Source organism: Poeciliopsis prolifica, unplaced genomic scaffold (genome assembly GCF_027474105.1).
Source record: "Poeciliopsis prolifica strain line A6 unplaced genomic scaffold, Auburn_PproV2 SCAFFOLD384, whole genome shotgun sequence".
In the NCBI taxonomy this organism is placed as follows: domain Eukaryota; kingdom Metazoa; phylum Chordata; class Actinopteri; order Cyprinodontiformes; family Poeciliidae; genus Poeciliopsis; species Poeciliopsis prolifica.
The window spans coordinates 1-21135 of record NW_026562759.1 but is presented as its reverse complement, the minus strand read 5'-3'; the positions used below and the strand labels follow the sequence as shown (position 1 = coordinate 21135).

At 42.3% G+C, this 21135-nt stretch overlaps 2 protein-coding genes and 2 pseudogenes across 2 annotated transcripts; 1 reads left to right on the top strand and 3 right to left on the bottom strand.

Moving 5' to 3' along the window:
* Window positions 1–248: 248 nt before the first annotated feature.
* Window positions 249–2530, top strand: LOC129358062 (growth arrest and DNA damage-inducible protein GADD45 gamma-like; annotated as a pseudogene).
* A 906-nt stretch (window positions 2531–3436) lies between these two features.
* LOC129358064 (serine/threonine-protein kinase NIM1-like) lies at window positions 3437–6581 on the bottom strand (annotated as a pseudogene).
* A 298-nt stretch (window positions 6582–6879) lies between these two features.
* On the bottom strand, window positions 6880–12561 carry LOC129358065 (coiled-coil domain-containing protein 152-like). Its single transcript, XM_055026902.1, has 8 exons — window positions 12371–12561; window positions 11459–11564; window positions 10653–10721; window positions 9918–9974; window positions 9623–9766; window positions 9333–9460; window positions 8314–8415; window positions 6880–6982 (listed from the first exon to the last, which is right to left on the bottom strand). Exons 1-8 carry the CDS (start codon window positions 12431–12433, stop codon window positions 6920–6922), a joined length of 732 nt encoding a protein of 243 aa, XP_054882877.1. The 5' UTR covers window positions 12434–12561; the 3' UTR covers window positions 6880–6919.
* Window positions 12562–12975: 414 nt separating this feature from the next.
* Window positions 12976–19034, bottom strand: LOC129358063 (growth hormone receptor-like). Its single transcript, XM_055026901.1, is given in 9 exon segments — window positions 12976–15209; window positions 15212–15350; window positions 15352–15825; window positions 16464–16533; window positions 16617–16707; window positions 16776–16920; window positions 17209–17387; window positions 17932–18110; window positions 18825–19034. Coding segments are annotated over 9 exon segments (1419 nt in total). The 5' UTR covers window positions 18914–19034; the 3' UTR covers window positions 12976–15156.
* Window positions 19035–21135: the final 2101 nt, after the last annotated feature.

Below are 21135 nucleotides of genomic sequence, written 5' to 3'. Positions count from 1 at the left end.
AGAGGGGGTAATAAAAGTTGGAGCTTCTGTGGAAACAATGCTGCTGGTTTTACGGTCCACAGATGGTCCGGTCCACCTGCGCCGCGGCGTGGGGGCGGGGCTTCCCACTTCCGGCTGCATCTGAGCAACAAACGCGTGAAACCAGGAGATGCTGCAACTGCAACCAGCAAAACAGCAACAGCTTAAAAGTGACAGAAAATGTTTTATTTTTGTGAATTTTATAAATGCATCACAAGATTTCTGCAAACACTAACACTTTAATCTGCTCACATTCTGCACAAACTTCATATTTTCCTTGTGTTTGACGTCATCAATGCAAAGATTTGGTTGGTTTTTCGGACAGCAGTTTTCACATGAATTGGTTTTATTTGTGGGTTTTTTTCAGTGCATGAAGTGGGAAAGTGAAGCTGCTTTAAAACTTGAAACCTAAATATTTTCCTTTTGTTCCGCGCAGGAGGGGAGCGCGTGACCCCCATCAATCTGCCACGAGCCAAAGTGTGACAAAAGCATTAGCACATCAATGCGCCTTTCAGCCGCAGCCAATCAGCTCGCGCCGCTTTCTCTGGCCACGAGCTGCGGGTCTATAAGAGCCGCTGCGTGGAGCCGCTGCGCTCCAAACGCTCTTCCTCCTCCCGGAATATCCTCATCCTCACCGCCTGCAACATGACCTTTGAAGAGGTTCTGATCCAGAAGCCCGCAGAGCGCGCTCAGTGCGCAGGCGCAGCCCTGGACGAAGTTCTGGTCTCGGCTAAAGAGAACCAGTGTCTCACCGTGGGAGTTTATGAAAGCGCAAAAGTCATGAACCTGTAAGTCTGGAGACCCGCTGAGGCTCGGTTCGGTTCGGTTCCCGACCCGGTCTGACCCGGTTTGTTCTTTGCGTCCACAGAGACCCGGACAGCGTGTCGTTCTGCGTCCTGGCCGGACGACGAGCAGTTCCAGTGGGACGTGGCCCTGCAGATCCACTTCACCCTCATCCAGTCCTTCTGCTTCGACAACGACATCAGCATCGTCAGAGTCAGCGACACGCAGCGTCTGGCCGCCATCGTGGGAGACAAGCAGGAAGACGCGCACTGCGTCCTCATCACGGTACGAGCAGAGGCGGAACGACGGGGTGGGCTCCGGGGGGCTGCAATGCTCTGACTCATAATAACACAGGAGAAAATGAGCTGCAACTACAGAATATGTTTCATTTTTACACTGAAAAAAGTGACTGGGCTGGAGACATTTTAATAAAACTTACCTTTTGTCTTCAACTTAGAAAAATTATTAGTCCAAAATATATTTTTTAAATTTCTATCCATGTTTGATTGTTTACATTTGTTTTCCAAACATGTAAAATTATGATCCTCATGGCATTATAGTCCATTTGTTGCTTGATTTCTGGCCCCGTTGTGAGAGTCGTGGCTCCGGCCCTGCTCAGCTCAGTTTCCTGCTAACGCTCCTCCTGTGGCTCCAACAGAACCCGGCCGACGGGTCTTGGGAGGACCCGGCTCTGGAGAAGCTGCAGCTGTTCTGCGAGGAGAGCCGGCGGCTGAACGACTGGGTTCCTGAGATCAGCCTCCCCGAGCGCTGACCCGGCTCTCCGCCTGATCCCTTCACACCTGGAGATCCTCGTCCCGACCGGGACGGTTCCGGTTCTATTCCCGGGCGCTCCTGAGGAGCCGGCAGGCCCGGGCGCCGCCGCCCCCCGTGGCCCCCCGGGGCCCCCGTGCCAAGATGAGCCTGGTTCTTTCTGCGAACGAGGCCGGGCACGCGGCGGGGGGCGGCTCACCGTCGACCCTCATTCTTTGTGCGGATGAGGTTTGGAGAGGGAGGAGAAGAGGCGAGTTCTGCGACCCGCGGTTCCCGCGGAGCGGAACGTCGCCACGGAGAAGCACGCGCAGCAGGAGAAGAAGCGGTGCTGAGGAAGAAGCGGCCATCTTGGAAAGAGACTTTTCAGATGTTCGTCTTCGGCTGAGCAACATGGCAGCAGTTGCAGTCGGCGCAAATGTTTCCCACTTTCCAGAATTGTCTTAATTCTCTAAAGGTTTCACTTTAGAAGTTTAATGATGACAAAAATTAATCTAGAGAAGTCTAATCTAAAGGTTTCACTTTAGAAAATGACAAATTAAATTATTGATGAAAACATTAATAAAAAAATAATGAATTCTGATGTAAATGAAAATATAATTTGAAACAATTTAACCAGGATAAAATGAGATTGTAGCTGTTTTTGATTAGTTTAATGTTTTTAGTTAATTTCATTCTGAAGATTAGAGAAGAAATTTGGAACAAAATGTTTTTATACCTGCAATTCTGATGTAAATTAATTAATTTGAAGTTATTTAAGCTGCATTTTTGCTTATTTTGACTTAAAATGCAAAGCTTATAAAAAAATATTTTTTTTTGCGTAGTTAAACCTTTAAAGCTTCTGATTTCACTTATTGGACAATTAGCTTGACTACACTGTAAAAATACCTGACATGTTTTAAACTTGTTAGAAATGATAGTTCTGTCAGTGAAAATACTGAATAAAATCCTTGAAGCTGAATTTTGGTTTTCATTTTGGTGCTGGATGAATGAAGCTTCGTTCTTCACGGATCAGCGCCTTCATCTGCATCTCTATGCGGCTCCACACAATAGCCGCTCCACACAGAGGGCCCTTTGTCTGGGCCAGATGTCTCCGGGGGCGCCTCGCCATCTGCCGCTCGGGGTCGGCGGGGTCAGGTGGGCGGAGCCAGAGGGGAGAAAGCGACATCAGGGAGGGAGGGTCGGCCAGCTGCTGGCGTTTACCAAACTTTCACCAACTGTGTGACAGTAAACAGCTCAGACGCTTGGGGCCCTCAGGGGCCCCTGCTCCCACCAGTCAGGCTGGAAAAACACAGAATGAAGCTTCAAGTTTTGCTGGATATTCCTCATTTTCATGATGCCATATTATAAAAAGAACATTTCCAAGTTTCATAAGTTGATTTGGAAATTATCAACCTGTTTTTTTTCTAGAAATAAACTTTTGCATCATATCAAAAGGTCCATAGGAGGAAAAAAAATCCTCTCAGTTTGGAAACATTTGCAAGATACTCAGGAGTTTTATAGGAAATAAAAAGTTAAGGTTTCACAAATTTCCAAACGTTTATTTCTTGAAACCAATTGAAATGTTTGAAACTTAGAAATGTTCAGATAGATCTCAAAAATTAACTTTTTTTTTTACACAACCTCACAGCTGGTCAGCATTTTAGCCGAACTGCTACTTTCTGATCGTACGATTAGACAACAGATTAAATGCGGAGCAGCAATAGCAAAGGAGGCGGATTAGCAAAGCGCGCTAACAACTGACGATGTCCTTCAAGCTGTTTTTTATGGGAACGTCAGGAAATTCAAGCAAAACAAAAAAAAACACCTTTCACCTCAGTCATTTTATTTCTCGTTTTTCAGGCACTCATATGAATAACAGAAAGTTTCCAGCGCTGAACTCGGAGTGTAAAACGTGAGTCTGTGAAGTTGAAGCTGCTAAAGGGGAGATGATGAAAGTTTCCTTCGTCCATTTGGGTCTCAAATAAAAACAAACCAGAACAATAAAACACTCAGCCGTTTTTTGGCAATTCTTTTCTTGGCGTCTAGAAAGACATGATTGGTCCAGGCAATGGGCTGTGCAGGAGGCTCCACTTCTGCTTTTCAAAGCTGTGCTGTTGTGCATCTGTTTGCAGACATTTCCAGGTAAACGTTGAGGTGGGGCTGAGTCTGGATTTAAAGACTAAACTCTGGTTTTCTCAGAATGATGTGATTGGGCCACAGGCCGACCCGTCGCGGTCCGTTATGACAGCACACAGAACTTGGAGGTGTGCCTGAGGCCCCTGTAGGCCCGCAGCCCCTCCCTCTTGGGGTCACCATGCCGCGGACCACAGGCGGCGAGTCGCAGCCCCACCTCTTCTGCGTGCGGTGCAGCAGGATGCGGTAGACGCCGGTGACGGGGCTGCGGCTGTCCGTCAGCTGGTGGTTTCTCAGGTGTTCGGCGGTGAAGCCCAGCTCCTCCAGGGCGCTGCGCTCCTCCTCCACCTCCTCGTCCTCCGGGTTCCCGCGCTCCGACTCCAGCAGGCTCTGCAGCGGGCCGGGCGGCTCCGGCGGCGCCAGCGCCCAGGGGAACTCCACGGGCAGCAGCCAATCGCAGCCCAGCATCTGGTCGACGGCGTAGCGCTCGGCGGCGACCGGCTTCAGGATGCCCCTGATGAGCCGCTGGCAGGGGCCCGGCACCCAGGGCGGGACGGCGTAGCTGGCCTCCATGATGCAGCGCCGCAGCTTGCCCATGGTGTCGGCCCGGAACGGCATGCTGCCGGTGACCATGAAGAACAGCAGGACCCCCATGGCCCAGACGTCCACCGGCGGGCCCAGGTAGCTGTCGTCCCGGAACAGCTCCGGGGCGGCGTACGGCGGCGAGCCGCAGAACGTGTCCAGCGCGCTGCCGCGGCTCGCCACGCGCGTGCTGAAGCCGAAGTCGGCCACTTTGACGCAGCCGGCGGAGGTGAACAGAACGTTCTCGGCTTTCAGGTCGCGGTGGATGATGTTCAAGTTGTGCTGGAGGGGAAAAGACCGACGGGTCAGAACTGGTTGGACGATAAAATCTCCAGAATAAACAATAATCACTGCTTTTATGTTTTGCTCTGAAGATTCGGCCACCATGTATTTGACGGCAGGAGAGGATCTGGGCGAAGTGATCTTGCTGGCGTTGTCGCTCAGCTTCCCCTCGGTGCAGATCCGGTTGTGCAGATCCCCTCCTCCGGCGTACTCCAGCACCAGGAAGAGGCGGCTGGGCGTCCTCCACCACCTCGTAGAGCCGGATCACGTTGGGGTGCTGCAGGCTCTCCATGCTGCTGATCTCCCTGGACAGCAGCCGCTGGGCCTGGGCGTCCAGCCGCGTCCGGTCCAGGATCTTCAGAGCCACTTTGTCTGTGAGCAGAAATGTAAACATTCAAATGGCCGCATGGTTGTCATTAAAAATTACTTTTCTGCTCTAAAATTGATAAATAGATGAATGTGTTTCGTAAGCTACATGTTTTCAACAATAAAATCAGAAATTTTTTCTTCATCTTGTTTTGTTTACTGGTGGACATTTTTCAAAATGGCTGCAGTAGCTAAGCTACCAGTGGTGAACACAGCTAACCGGAGAGTTAGCTTCACTAACTAACTGTTTAACCCTATACTCGAGCTAGCTAGCTAATGCTAACCACATACAAAATCTTTGTGAAAGCTAACGCTAAACAGCTGCGCACATAAAAGTTAGCAGAAGCTAATTCTAACCATTAAGTCGACTGTCACATGATGTTTAAACTTATTCCCAAAGTTGAAAATATTAATATGCAGCAAAATCAGAAAAACTGATTATGAAGAAAGAAACAAACTGACAAAATTCATCAAATATTAAAGACTGGGAACATTTCAAGGCAAGAATTGGTTAAATGGCAGCCATCTTGAAGTTCAAGAGGCTAATGTACAATATGAAGACGCTAATAGCTAATGTATCCAAGCTCTGCAGTGATGAAGTGGGATCACCAGGTGAGGTTCTGATGGTACCTTTGGTCAGGGCGTGGAACGCCAGCTTGACCCTGGAGAAACGTCCCGTAGCCGATCTCCCTCTGACCTTGTAGAAGCCCACCCTGCGGCCGATGATCAGCTCCTTGACGGTCTTCTCGTCTTTGCACATGGCCGCCGTTAGCTTCTGCAGCGGCGTGAGGCGCAGCGAGTCGTCGGGCCGCTCGTCCTCATGGCCGCCGTCAGAGCTGTCCGTCAGGCTGTACAGGCTGTGGCTCAGCCTGGTGCGGGTCAGCTGGTACTGGCTTCCAGGCATCGCTGCCAAACACACACACAGGAGGAGTCAACGACCCAGAGCCGTGCAAAAGTCTTAAACCACCCAACATTTCTTTGTTTTCCTTCAAAACAGCCTGAAAGTTTTATTAAAACATAAAATGACTTGTGTTTTCCTGTTAATCAGATCTTAATTGACTAAAAAATGATTTGAACATCCCATCCACCAATGGTGATGAGATCATCACCAATGAGCTCAGCTTTTTGGTCCTTAGTTGCCGATTGTTGCTAAAATGCATCAAACCCAAAATTAGAAAAACTTTTGGAACTTTGATGTTGTTTATTTAATATAGAATATGTGGAAGAAAGCAATAAAATATATTTTATTGCACCATCTAGTTCTCATTTACTGATTTTATCAGAAAAACTATGTAATTCAGACTCCGACCACTAGGTGGCATCAACGCACTTCTAATATAATCCCAGAGGAAAATGTATCAACACTAAAGAGAGTATTTACACACCATCTTGGATGTATTCACAACAAATGGGTATGATGCCAATTAGCATCACCAGTCCATAAAGAAACAGTTTGTAGCGTCTTTATTTCTGGATTCAGATCCATTAATAATCTTCACTGGCTTCTATTAGGACAAGTTTCTGCAACCAGATTAAAAATAAAGATCTCACCAGCTGTCCAAAACGCCCGTCTTCTTCAGAACATGGCCGCGGACGTAGTCCTCTCCCAACAGTCCGTTCCAGACGGACCCAGAGAACCAGAACCTGCCGACATGCTGAGGTCAGAGCATCGCCGCCTCCACCTGCTTCCTCTGCAACAGAGAGCTGCAGACTGTTGACTCAACACGCGGCAGACAGGTGAGGAGGAGGAGGCTGAGACGACCCACAGGCCACGCCTCCTCACCGCTCCAGAACAGGACGGCGGCCAAGATGGTGTCCACGATCGCTAATCCTGTTTGAGCTCAACTCTGACCGCCACATTTGAACCGAAACAAACAAAAGCTTCTGGTTCTGCCTGAGTTTCATGTTTTTAAATCATCATAAGGTGGGATATTCATCCAGTCGGAGGTCAGGCGTGTGGCAGGAAACTGTTTCACTCCCTGGAAGCTCGGTTGAAGATGAACCGTTATGCAACGGTATTAGCCGATGTTCTGGTGGAGATTAGACCAGAGTCCAGTTTGGAGCGCGGCTGCAGAGCAGAGATAAACAGATTAGAAGATCAGAACCTCCATCCAGGTGAGAACACCTGAGCAGCAACGTGGCTCATCGTTCAGCTGGTCAGATTGAAAAATGGACACATTCTGCATATTTTACATTCAAATGCTGAAAGAAAAGATACAATTACAGATTAATTGCTACGCAGCAAAAGGTGATAAATAATTTCTTTCTTTTTTTAATCAAATTTGAACCAGGTGAAGCCAAACAGCCACTGCAGGAGTTTTAATTAAAAACATTTCACACACAACTTCTTCTGTAAAAATTTTTTTTTTAATCTTAAATGCATAATGTGTAATTTGTGAATTTTTAAGAGTTTTGACTGAATTATTGCGTTGAATTTGTTGGTTTCCAGTAAATTATCCTTTTCAGAGCCTGTTTTCTAATTTCATTAAACAATTAATCATTAACTAGTTGATTAAGATGATATTTCTCCTGATTGACACCATCAGCTCTGCTGATCCACCTCATTTGCTTTTGCAGCTCCTCTTTAAATCTCTGCCACGGTTGGGCAGGTGTTGGAGTCGGGGGTCATAGTTCAGATATTATTAGTAAAAACAATACATGGTTGCCACTGTAACATGTCTAAACAACCAGCTCACATTAGACCCAAACTAATTTCTGCTCCAGTAGTTTTCATATCGCTAAATACTGAGGAAGTTTTTCCTGCTGCAGGTGGGTGCACTTAGTGTTCCCAGATATAAAGGGTATTAATCAGGAAGCCTTTCTCAGCTTTCCAACATGAAACCAAAACCAAACTCTGACATATTGAAGCTGAGTTAATGAATTTACAGAAAGCAGTCAACTGATTTATTTCTCTGAATGGAAACAGGTTCAAGCTGCAGGAACAGATTAGCGTTTCATTCACTGCTGCAGCCTGATGGGATTAGAGCCTGAGACGCCGGGCAGCGTGGGCCTCAACGTGCTTCCAGATGGAGGAAAAGGCCAAGAAAACGCAGCAATGGCAACCAGAACACAAATTTAAACTTTCTGAATACAAATTTAAACTTTCTGAACACGACGAGTCAAACTAGAACTTCCTCCTCTTCACATAGCTGCTGCTGTGCCGCCTAACGGCGCGCTGGCTCTCCTCCAGCTGCTTGATTCTCTGACGTAGAGCCGCAATCTCTTTATTCTTCTCCTCCTGGAAAAAACTGCAGCTTCTGATCAAACACGCACGCACGCACACACACACACACACACACACACACACACACACACACACACACACACACACACACACTGCTAAGATCTGGGTCGATCCATCAGAACCGGTTTATTTCTGCACCTGAGGTTCTGGCTCACCCGCTTGAAGACGCTCTGGGGAAGAAGGTTGGATCCCTGAAGCTGCTGCTGCTGCTGGCTCCTCTGAGCTGAACTTTGAACCCGAGCTAACTTCGCACCAAACTGTTGGAAAACACAAGCAGTTTGAGCTCAAACTGTTTCAGCTCCTCCATGAATCGATCAGTTCAGTTTAACAATCTACTTCAAACTGGCACTGAAACGGTTAAATCAACTAAATCAATTAATCACCATTATTGGATTAACCAGGATTCAATAAACTGAGCTCACGTTTGCTGGAGGAACAGCTCACAAAGAGCTGCAATTAAGACAAAACTCTACAAAAAAAATAAACTTTCTGCATTTAAAATATTTTTAATTCTTTGTCTGCAACCTGAGGAGTTATGAGAGGAAAATATTTAGTTTTATCTTCACCTGGTTCAACGTTGGTTTAAACAAAATCTCCTCTAAAGCATCTTTTGCTGTATTATTATTACTATTTCCCAGTTTTCTGAGCATAATATAAATAAACAAAAGAATACGATAAAATAAAAAAACAATAACAGGGCGGTGTAAATGTTTCATGTATGCAACTAAAATTATAATTTATAGAAAGTCACAAATTCAGTTCATCATTTAACTCAGATCTTTTCAAATTATTAATTTGAAAATGTTTATTTTCTGATTTACAGAGATTCAGTTATTTATTATAATGCATTTATAACAGAATAAAAAAAACTTGAGTGATTAAATGAAAAATCTGCAAAATACGCCTATTTTTTTTATCCAATTAATTGATTAATTGATTAGTGAATCATGTTTCTAAACACGAGCCTCCTGCAGTCCCTGTGGGTGTCAGCAGGGGGCGCAACGAACCATAAACCTGACCATAAACTCTGAATATGAGGAACTATAAACAATTACATTTGTTTCAGTTCAGAGAAAATAAAATAAATACTCTTTAAATTGAAATGATAATCAGCAGCTGTACCACAGGAACCGTTAAAGCGATGGTTTGTAGAAGCATCATTTCTTTTCCTGACCTCCATCTGGATCTTGAGCAGCTCGCTCTGCCGCTCCCTCTCTTGCTCCTTCATCCTCATCTTCATCTCCTCCAGCTCCAGATGTTTCTCCTCCAGCTGCCGCCGAACATCAGCGTCTTTAGCTTCCACTGGAAACAAACCAGACAGAAACCTGAAAACTGACAGCAAGAACAAACTGACGGGTTTCTGCATGGCAGACGAAACACAAACAACAAAACTAAAATAAACTGCAATAAAACAGAATAAAACCTATAAACAGTGAAAGTTAATGAGTAAGTCTTCAGCCTTACTCTGCCTCTTCGCCTGTTTCTGCGCCTCCTCTACCTCTCTGCTGCTCTGCTGTCGGACGGCCTCTAGCGCCCTCTGGTGTCCGTCCTCATCTGCTGCCATCTGGCGGAGCAGCTGCTGGACGTCGGAGCGGCCGGCCTGCAGGGCAGCACAACAAACCACACAAACTGAGATTAACGTAATCATTTGACATGGAAAAGCTGCATTAGTTAAAATGAGGATCATTTATATTCAGGCTTTTATTTAAATCAGATGCTGAACACCAGAGAATCCGTCTGTTTCTGTTTTCACCTGGGCTGTTCTCATTCTCTTCCTTCAGATTCTCCACCTCCTTCCTCAGCTTCTCGTTTTCCACTGAAACGTCAAGAAAAAACACAAAGTTTCCCCCCTGAAACTTTAAAAAGACTCACATTCACAGATTATTTAATAAAATAAAATCCCATCAGACACACTCAGATATTTCCTTTCATATTTCAGGCTTTTAATTATATTTTTTCAATGAAGATAAAAATAATCAACTTTAAGGATGTTTAAAAAATGTTTGTTTTTCGTGGATTTCCACTGATCCACACATGGAAACTTAAACTGTTTCATTTGAATTATATCAGGTCATTCAAACTGGTAGTTACAGAAAGCTTGAACTTTGACCTTTTTCTCAGTTTGGTGCTAAAGATGTTTCATCTTTAACAAATCGACTCTTTTTGAAAAGCAAAATTAAGGAAGTTATTTGGAGTTTTGCAATTTTAATCAAATGTTGACAGAAAGACGCTGATGATGGAAAAACTCCCACTAATATTAGTTAAATGTTTCTTATGAAGCTTCTTGTATAAGACAGAAGTGCAGCAAATGTCAAACACGGTGGTGGCAGCATTATGTCGAGGGCTTTTTTTGTATTAACTTTACTACTGCACAAAACTGGAAGTGTTGAAATAAATCATTAAATCACGTCCAGGAGACTGAACATCTTTTCTTGAAGCGTCTGTTGGGTTTTCTGGTGTTGTAACTCTGCCCACCAGCAGGTGGCGCCGTTACCTCTGAGGTCACATTGCTCCTGCAGCGTCTGATGCAGCCGGTCCACCGACACCAGGAGGCTCTGCTTCTCTGCAAGCAGCATTAGAGGTCAACCTGCTGCAAACATTTACTCACAGAATCACTTCAGTAAGAAAATTCCACCTGACAATTATTTTTAAGATAATAAAAACAGCAAACTGATAACTGAGTAAAAAAAGGAAAATAAAAAGCTAAAATACAGTAAATTATGCTATTACTACCAAAGTAAGATTTTAAAAAAATCATGAGAATGAGTTGATGTTATTACTCAAGAAGAGTTGTAATAATATGAGAATAAAGTTTAAATAATGAGAATAAAGTCCTAGTATTTTCAGAAAAATGTGGACTATTAGCAGAATGAACTCCTACATGAAAATGGCAAATTATTAAAATGGGATTGTTGAGCAATTTGTGCAGTTACACTGATATTAGTTTTACAAATTAGATAATATTTTAACACATCAGCATCAAATTATTATAGAAGGACCTTTAAATGATTCTGCAAAATGATTTTTTTTAATTAACAGTCTAAACAAGCTGATCATGGCATATTCTAATTTGATCAGTACTCTCATTACTGATCATATTAATGAGAGTAAAGCCATTTTATGACATATTCATTAGTATTATCGTCATAAAATTATGACATGGTTCATAATTTAAAGAAAACCTCTAATTCAGCCCTAATATGAAAAACAGTGAACTGTTATGACTGCAAAGCGCCACTAGAGGGAGACAAAATCACCACTTCGACCACAAACAAACAAATAAGTAAACTAAAATATCACCATCTATTAGGCTCCGCTCCTTATTTATGTAAAAATTCACCAGCCTGTTGGAGTCCTCCAACCTGAGCTCCAGAAGGTTTTTTGCACCATTCAGCTCTGTAATTTTCTGTCAGAGACAATAAAGAGGAAATGCTGCGTTCAATTTCAAACAAACGATCCTGGAAAACAGATTCAGTTTCAGTTCAAAAGTTGCAGTTTGTAATGCTTCTTGTAATTTGATCAGACAAATGCTAAATTGATCATTTATATTCATGTATAACTCAAATTGGATTATCTTTTTAAAAAAACTAACATTAAGAAAAGTCCAATATGGATTCAACTATTTTACACTGAACAGAAAAACTGAGTAAACTTTTACTCAACTTGCTAAGTTATACTATGATTAGTAAGATGCAGTTTTTATTTGTATTTTCATACATATCACAGCCAAAGTAGATAGAAATAAATAAAAGGAGTTGTTTTCTGCAACAAAAAAAATTTGTTTGAAAAATCAAAAATTTGTCAAAAAATTAAAAATTTGTTTTAATCTCAGAATTTTTTTAAGGGGGAGAGAAATTTCAGTTTTAAAAGTCACACATTTGCTAGACAAAAATCTGAATATTTCCGAGAAAACCTTTTCCACAAGAATGTCAGTACAAGTTTAATAAATTCTAAACCGAACTGGACCGCAGACCCAGTTCGCCCAGTCCGAGTAAATATAGTGTCGAATATTATGGTGGCTTTAAAGTGTAACTAAAACGATACATTTTCAAATTAAAGCATGACAAGGCACAATATCAAACCTAAAACTGAAAAAGTGGTTTTATTCAACGTTAAAAGCGAGGAAAAGCTATTTTTGAGTCCAACGTCATCACTCCGGTTAGCTAGTTCGGACTAACCAAGCAAAGTTAAGCTAAGCTAACAGTCACGTACCTGTTCCAATCGACCGAATTCCGCCATAAATCCCTCCAATTCCACACAGTTTAACTTTGTCATCCCGTTGGTCTAAAAAGAAACCAAAACAAACGTTTAAATTGTGGTTTTGGTTTTATGGTTTCTGTCTGTATTGTCACCGACCCTAAGCTAGCTAGCTAACAGCTGACGGAACGAGCTGCCGCCATTTTGAAAACGGCGAGAACTTCAGTAGTAGAGAGTCAATATTACCAGGCCATATTTATAAATAAAAAAATATATTATTGACCTCCTCTATCACCAGGTTCCTTTATTGACAGTCCAAGAAAAGTATAAAGAAGTCAGTTTTAGTTTTAATTGTTTAAAGTCTAAAATATTCCTGACCATGTTCAGTGTTACCATGTAAACCAAACTGTGATCATTTGTTCTAAGATCATATTACATTATTACCACTAAAATTAATACAAATACATTTAAATTATAAAACTGTTTTTAAATTGCTCATATTGAATCTTAATTTAAAAATTAATATTACTCTTTGATGTGGGAGTTTTAACCCTGACCTCAAAATCCAAAATGGCCACCTTGCTGAAGCCAGTATCAGATTAAGACAAGAAGACAGCAACTTCAGTTGTTGAAATGTTGTTTAATGTGTAACTTTATAAAATTGCATATGATTTTTACATTTATTATGACCCATATTATTGGAGGAAAAGAATCTATTTACCTTTATAGATGCTGACAAAGAGACGGATCCACAAATGTCTGGAAAGTTTTCCAGTGACTATCCAAGCATTCACTTCAGGAAAAAAAACAGCATGCAAGGAAAATTACAATTAAATTCATTTTATCAGTCCACTTCCTTGAACATGTGCTAAATGTTTCCTCCAGTTTTCCAGTAATTGCTCATCATTCAGGTAACTTCTTACAGAAAACTAAACAGACTTAATACATGTAGCTGAATTATTGTTAAAAGAAATACAACCTTCTATTTCTGACATTAATGAAACTAACTTTATATTTTTAAAGGGCCAGTTGTGACAGAATGTGCTAACAAAACTAACAAACTGAAAATATGAAGTATCTTTTCACTCAATGAGAACGTCTTAAAGTTAAATATAAAATATATTTTCACCTTGACCTAATTTGGCTGAATACTGAGAAACTTGCTGATTTGACTGATAAAATAATTGTTAAGGACACTTGAAATAAAAGGGCCACATTAAAACTTCTGACGGGCCGGATTTGGCCCCTGAGCCTCGAGTTTGACACCTGGAAGAATTCTCAAACCACAAACGACTTAAAACAGGAAGTTTAGTTAATGTCAGACAGCGAAGAAGAAAATACAAGTGCACTTTTACAAAAGATGTAAACATTTGGTTTACAACTCTGAAGTAATTTATGAATACAAATTACTCAAATACAAAGGCAAAAAATACACCAAAAATTAAAAACTTTAAAAAGTATTTCACAGTTTTAAATGACAAGAGAAAATTTAATGAAAATAAAAGGATAACAATTTACAGTCCAGCTGATGTTGTAGTCCAGAAAAGCAGATTTATTTACCTTTTCTGTGGACTTCATATATGAAACAACATCAATATTACAAAATATGTGACAGTGAAACATGATAAAAATATTAAACACATAAAAAAGTAAATGCATGACCCTTTTGTTTATCATTTCACAGATTATAAAAAAAAAAAAAAAGACAGTTGAATAAGTGAGGATGAGCTCGACGAGATTAAGAATCTGGGTGATTAATACTGGAAAAAGACTGAATTATGACAAGAGAGTCGAGTTATTTCTATTATTACAGAGCACCTGGATTTTCAGAACTTGATACAATATTGACCTTTTTTGACTGGATTCTTTCACAATCTAGATTATTTATGAGATTCCAAACCTGCTTTTTAAGACAGTGAAGCTTCACAGCGATGAATATAGAGGGTGTGCTAACGTTATTCCACCAGAACAGACGAATCTCATCATTTCAGGCTCACTTCATTTGTTCTAAATCATCTATTAATGAGGCAAAAATGGCATTTTTCAGTGGTGGGCATGCTAATGCTAAACTGCTAACCCGCTAATAGCAAAGCTAATTTTGTCAGTTAGCACTTTTGTAAATTTGAAAACATTTAGCGCACTCAGCTTCCATTAAATACATTTTCCTCAACCGAGTCTAAAGAGCTAATTTGGCTGTTTAAAAACCTAAACGTCTAACTACTTCACCGCTTGAACTATTTAGATGATGTATTCATGCTCTTATTTTGAAAACTTAACATTTGAAGTTAGCGTCTTAGCACTTTAGCATTAGCACCACTTAGCTTAAAAAAGCTAAGTGTTGCAGCAGTTTACTGTTAGTTATTCTAAAAAACTAAATTTACTGTTGGCTTCTGCTAAAAAGATAGCGCTTTAGCATTAGCAGAACTAATGTTTGTGATTAGCGCTTTAAAGTTAATCATACCTTTCTAACTACCTTGTTAGCTAGCTAACAATTGCCCACCACTGGTAGTTGTTCCCTTTGATTTCCCATCTGCAGAATTGATTTCCGGATCTTCCCTGTAGCATCTTCGTTAGTTTTAGCTAACGCGCTGACATGAACTGATAGGTGCAGCTTAGCAGAGATATTTAGCAGTGCTGGTTTACGGTGTAGCAGTGTCACTGGATCCAGGTTTCTCCGAACGCCTCTGGCTCCTGCTGTCGCCTCCTAGCTATTTTAAGCTAGCTGAAACCGAGCCAGGGTCACCTCCAGGAATTGACCTCCTTAGATTAACAAGTTCTGGGTGATTCGATCCCCGGCTGATTTACGGTGTGACACTACCCAGCAGGTCGGGGGTCAGGTAGCCGTCGGGCGTAGCTGGGATTTTGGGGCCATCAGGTTGGGGGCCGGCGTTGATGTCAGCAGGAGGCTGTTCTGAATGTCCACACCTTCCACCACAGTGTAGACAGGAGCAGCGGGCAGCTGGGCCACGCACTCAGGAAGCTGCTAACCGCTTCGTTTCAGGGCTGCAGTCTCTCTGATCTGCGTTCACCAAGACGCCATCTTGTTTCTTACCCTTCTCCTCCTCCATGCTTGTCTCTTTAATGGTGGTTTTCTCCAGCAGAACGCTCCCAGACAACCCGACCTCGCCGACCTGCGTATACGCCGCCGCCTCCCTGCCCTCCGCAGCTACAAACGCAGAGCTTTGCTCCACGGCGGGTGCCTCCTGATGGACGGGCAACGTGCCGGCCTCGTTCAGCAGATCAGGTTCGCAGCAGCTGGAGCGGCCCGAGTCGTCGTCCCTGAAGCCAGTGGAGTGCGGAGACGACAGGGAGTGGTCCATGAGGCAGGCCGTGTCCACGTCCTGCAGCTTGTCGTTGGTCTCCTCAATGTCCAGGTCGATGAACTCCACCCAGGGGTCGTTGTTGTAGAGCTCTGGCCTGAGGTCCGGCGGGCCGGTGAGGATGGATGTGAGCTCTCGCAGTTTCCCTTTCTGGAACAAACACGGTTCAGACGCCCATGACTTCAAACAAAACCCAAAATAGACGTTTATATTTAAATTTCAACCTTGAATAGAAAGTAAAAAATTCCCATTTTAAATGTTTTTATGATTCCATTTGGGTCTTCCTGGCTTCTAAAAATCCAAAATGCTTAAAATAAACACTGAGATGTTTGTAGGTTCTGGGAAATGAGCTGTTTCAAAAAACTTCCAGAATATAAACACTATCAGGAAGCACTGCCATCACCTAGCAACCCCATCACCTAGCAACCCCAGCAGAGTTCCGCCCATCACCTAGCAACCACAGCAGAGTTCCCCATCACCTAGCAACCACAGCAGAGTTCCGCCTAGCAACCCATCTAGCAACCACAGCAGAGTTCTTCACCTAGCCATCACCTAGCAACCCAGCAGAGTTCCGCCCATCACCTAGCAACCCCATCACCTAGCAACCCCAGCAGGGTTCCGCCCATCACCTAGCAACCACAGCAGAGTTCCGCCCATCACCTAGCAACCCAACAATGGGTTATACAAAATATATTCATACATTTTTTTAACATAATCCTTCTTGGATAACAAGATTTTTTTCCTGTCATTATAACATGATGAAATGTGGAAGTCATGTGGAAACTTGCCTTCAGTAGATTTGGGTCGATTCCTTGTATTTTCGGTCCAGGAACAGGAGGCAAGAGGATAAACATCAACCTGGAGCAGAAAACACCAGAAATCATTTCTTCTTCATTCTCTTGGTTCAAACTCAAATATTCTAATTCCGAATCACTACTAACTTTTCCTGCTGTGAAACGATGACCAGCAGCAGGACGGCCACTAAAAACAACGATCCAAAGATGAGCAAAGCCATAACTGGGAATCTGGAAAAACTGAGGGACAAACAGTGTTAAATGAATGAATTGAAAAGGTTTTAGCACAGCTTCGTAAGCGTTTACCTTTAGATGGGATGTGGATGAACACAGAGTCGCTGAAGTCTCCATACTCCTTCCCTGCCAGCATTTTGCAGCGAACTCTGACCTCATACTTGACGTTGGTTTCAAGGCCGAACAGGGAGCGGTGCGTCGTTTTCACCGGGCCGGTCTGAGGAGCACAAGGGGTTAAAAACTCAAGAGCAACGATTTAGTCGCTTCAGTTACTACGCCTACAAACCGGAGATCAAATCTGAGCTTCCAGAGTCACATAAAGACAGTTACAAAGTCAGCCTTCTGTCAGGATTTCACAACAAAATCTTTAGTTTTCTCTGTTTATTCATTTGTTGTTTTTATTAACAGCAGTTTGAATTATCAGCTTAACTTTGAGACAAACAGATTTGACTGATTGTTGGGTAACTGGCCTCTGCACACTAACGCAGTCGCCATGGCCACCCACCTGTTCCCAGCACTCGGCGCCGGCCTGGCGGTACTGGGCATCGTACTGCAGCGCTATCCATCCCGTCTCCACGTCGGCCGTCGCCGGAGGCCTCCAGCTCAGCATGGCGTCGAAGTGCGACCCGGTTAGGCTGACGTTCAACAGAGTCCAGTTGAGGCCGAACGGAGGGTCCGGTTGCACTGCAGAGCAGAAACACAGGGAAACTCAAACACGTTTCTCTGATTGATCCTAATTAATCAATACAGTGTAGCTCAGTTTGCTATCCTAGTGCTGCGTTGTCAATCATAAGTTGGGTTTTTGAGGATTTCAGATATGAAAATATTTCAGGTTTTCCACTTTATTAAATAACAGAAAAAAATGTAAAAAAATTTCATAGATTAGATAAAAAAATAAATATAAAGAGTGAAAACGGTCTTTAAAAGTTCAAATGAATGGATGGATGAACAGATTAATGAATGATTGAAGGAATGGGCCGGCGCAGTCTAAAGTCCGTCCCTAGCGGATGTGACCTTCATGTTTTAGATGTTTCCTGAATGAACTGCAACAGTTCTCTGGAGAACTGAAACAAACCCAGAAACACTTTCCAGAATTAAAACCAGTTGGACGTCATGTCTTCTGCAGAAGAATCTGCGTTCTGTCCCGCTAACAGGAGGAAGGTTTCTCCCCAGTGGAGTCCAGAAACCAATCTGGTTTCTCTACGTTTCTCTGCATCTCTGAACTCACAGATGTCTTCCAGGGAGAAGGAGATCTCGTCGTACAGGACGGCCCGGTCCCTGGAGCGCAGCTGGACCGTGTAGGACGTCCAGACTGTGGTGTGGTTCTCGTTGAAGAAGCACTCGTCTGGTCTCTCCGCGCTGTACTGGGGACATTCGCTCCAGTTTTTCTCTGAGGAGCCGAGAAGCCTGAAAGGGAAGGCAGGCGATGCATGAAGAAATTGTCATAAGAATTGTTGAGTTTTTATTTAAAAATTGGAAACTGCTCTGTCGTTGTCAATCAACTTACATACTGTTGGAAGCTAATACTAAACATTATATACAGCGGAAGCTAATCGTAAAGCGCTAACATTACTTCTGTAAAAAAAAGTCTAGATTTTTAGGTCTCCATTTAATTTCAAAATAAGAGCATGATAAACCAAAACTTCAGCAGTGATATCAAACTATATTAAACTGAAAGTTTACAAAACAGCCAAGTAAATTAGCGCTTTAGAATTAATATGAAAAAATTAATTAAGGGGAGGCTAAATGTGTGAAACGTTAGATAAAGGCTAACTAACAATCAGCTCTGCTATTAGCGCAATAGCATCCCCACCACTGGATTTTTGTCTATAATTGATCTTCTGGTTTCAGTTGAAGTCACTTTACCATTATTCCAGTGAAATAAATAATTATAAGCTAAACATTAACTTGTGTCTGTTTGGCTGATTTAAAGCAGCATCACTTTGACCCGCTGGTGGACTTTGCCTGATCAAAAGAGATAACTCTGCTCCGAATTTATCACAGTCAACCCTGAGTTAATAAATCTGAAGCACGTTTCCATGTTTTTAAAAAACCTTCCTGCATCTTTAAAGTGGAGGAAAATACAGGTTTATGGATTAGTGAAGACAATGTTTTCCTTACACTCTGTTGAAGAAGAAGAGACGTAAATCTTTTGGTTCTGAGAGGTTCTGGAAGGACCCGGCGCTCCACCTGCACAGGAAAGTCTCCATGTTGCGCGAGACGCAGCCGGTGAAATGCGGCCGCACTGAAGAGGAAAAGAAAATATGATTTACACATTTTATTAAAAACAATAGGAACTTCTTTTTCCTCTTTTTATTCCTGCATTTGAAGCAGTTTGAGCTGCGAAACAAAAAGGCCTTGGATATTTTTCATAACTCACTGATTGTTTCAGATCTGACATACTGTGTGGAAGCGTGGGCTAAACGTTATAAACATCAATAAATTCTTTTTTTTATTACAGGAGAGAGCAAAGAGTCATAGATTTGATCAGTTAAACTTATTGAACCTCACGGAGTATATATGTTAAAATATATGCATAGAGCACAAACACAACCAAACAATATTAAAAACAAACTGGAAAGATAAAAAAATAGTTCTGACTTTAATCTTCAAAATTCTGAGAAACAAAAATCTGAATTCTGACAAAAATCTCAGTTCTTAGGAATAATTTGATAAAGTCAGGCTTATGAGAAAAATTATTAAATATCAGAATTATATTTCTATTATAAGCTCATACTTCTTCATTCACTGTTTTGGTTTTTACATGAACTCCTGATACTTATGGCTGAGTGAGTATAATAGATATAATAGATAAAATGGCGGTGAGCACTGAGCCGGCGGCGTTTTCCTGGAAATCCTGTTCCGTCTCACTGCAGGAGGAGTTTGCTCCTCCGCTGTCGTGGAATAATCTGTTTGTTCTTGCCGTACCGAGAAACGCGCTCACACAGAAACAGGCTCGGGTTTTACTGCCGCCACAAATTGAGAGCATGTGTGCCTGGAGCAGCTCTCTGTGGAGCAGCTACAGGCTGCAGGCCCAGCAAACGCCACATCTGGCAGAAAACGCAGAAATCACAACTTCCTGCTGTCTGTTCCGCAAAAGTAAATCATTCATATTCACTAAATGCACTTTGTTCATATAATACTGAAAAATTCAGCTGTTTTGTGTCTTTGCAGCTTCAGAATCCAAGCAAAAAAGATTTTAGAATAACGAGCAAAGAGCTTTGTTTGCATCAAAGTTGTGTATCTGCTGGTTGAAGCAGCCGAACAAAATAATTCAGTAAAAAAAAAAAAAAAAATTCTTTTAAAATTCAAAATTATTCAGTTACTATAGGTGGTGAAAAATGCTAGCTTTGTATATCATTTTGTATAATTTTTACTGCCAAACTGCTGTCAATCAATCACATGTACTTGCTGCTAAATTGCTGCTGGTGGAGAAACAATTACAGAAAAACTCTTTATCTGCTATCATCAGTGGCTATGCTAATTTATAACAAGTGCAGCAGAGAGCAGAGAAAGGAGGGTGATTGACAGCGCTAAGTCCCTCCTCCTGCCTCTGATTGGTTGATTCTAGTTAACACTAGGTGAAAACAGAGGAGTTACATTTTTACAGATTATATTGTCACAATATAGTGGCAGCTTCAAAAAATATGTAACAAATATTTTCATAAAAGTTAACACTACAGATTTAAGGTCACATTTTGCTTTGTTTCATTTTAATGTTACATGTTTTGCTGACAAGGTAAGAAAATCAAGAATTTGCTAGTTTTTTTTCTCTCTCTTTTGACTCTATGATTTTGGACAAAAAGTTTGGACGCCCCGAGCTTGAACCGCAGCATTCCTCACTCTGCTGGTGAAAACAGAGAAAATCACCTGCAGGCCATCAGCAGCTCAATGGCTCACAAGTCCAGACTGGCTGAGCGCCGTTTCCCTGCGACAATAATGATGATGATGATGGTGGCGATGCATGCTGTACTTTTGGCCCACTTCAGAACAAGAGTCAGGGGTTAAAAATAACCTGTTTACCAGATAACCGGCTCCTCCTCCTGTTCAGGGCCGAGCTTCGTCAGGATTAGGAGAAAAATGTGACACCCAGCTATGTGGTCAGAAAAACTCAGTGGGGGAGGAGAGAAGATGTGGGTTAGACCGGGCCGACCCACTAACCTGCGACTGCAGGTTCCACCAACTGAAACTTAACACCTTGACATCCAAGATGAATGAAATATAATAACTTTATCTCCACAAATATGCATAAATGGCGTCCAGCAAACTGCTTATAAATTTACACTTACCCAAGCTAGCTAGTATGTTAGCAGCTAGTTAGTGGTATTATCATTATGATGGGTTACTGCAGATAGAAAAGTGTCTACCAAAATGAATTAATAAAAAGAAAAACATTTAGCTCTAAGTTGAAAATCTGGAGTGTGGGTTTTCT

Coding starts and splice junctions, on each gene's coding strand:
- LOC129358065 (XM_055026902.1), bottom strand. CDS start 12,433: ATGACAAAGTTAAACTGTGTGGAATTGGAGGGATTTATGGCGGAATTC. Junction 11,565..12,370: donor AATTCGGTCGATTGGAACAG/GTACGTGACTGT, acceptor TGTCTCTGACAG/AAAATTACAGAGCTGAATGG. Junction 8,416..9,332: donor TGCTCAAGATCCAGATGGAG/GTCAGGAAAAGA, acceptor GTTTTCCAACAG/TTTGGTGCGAAGTTAGCTCG.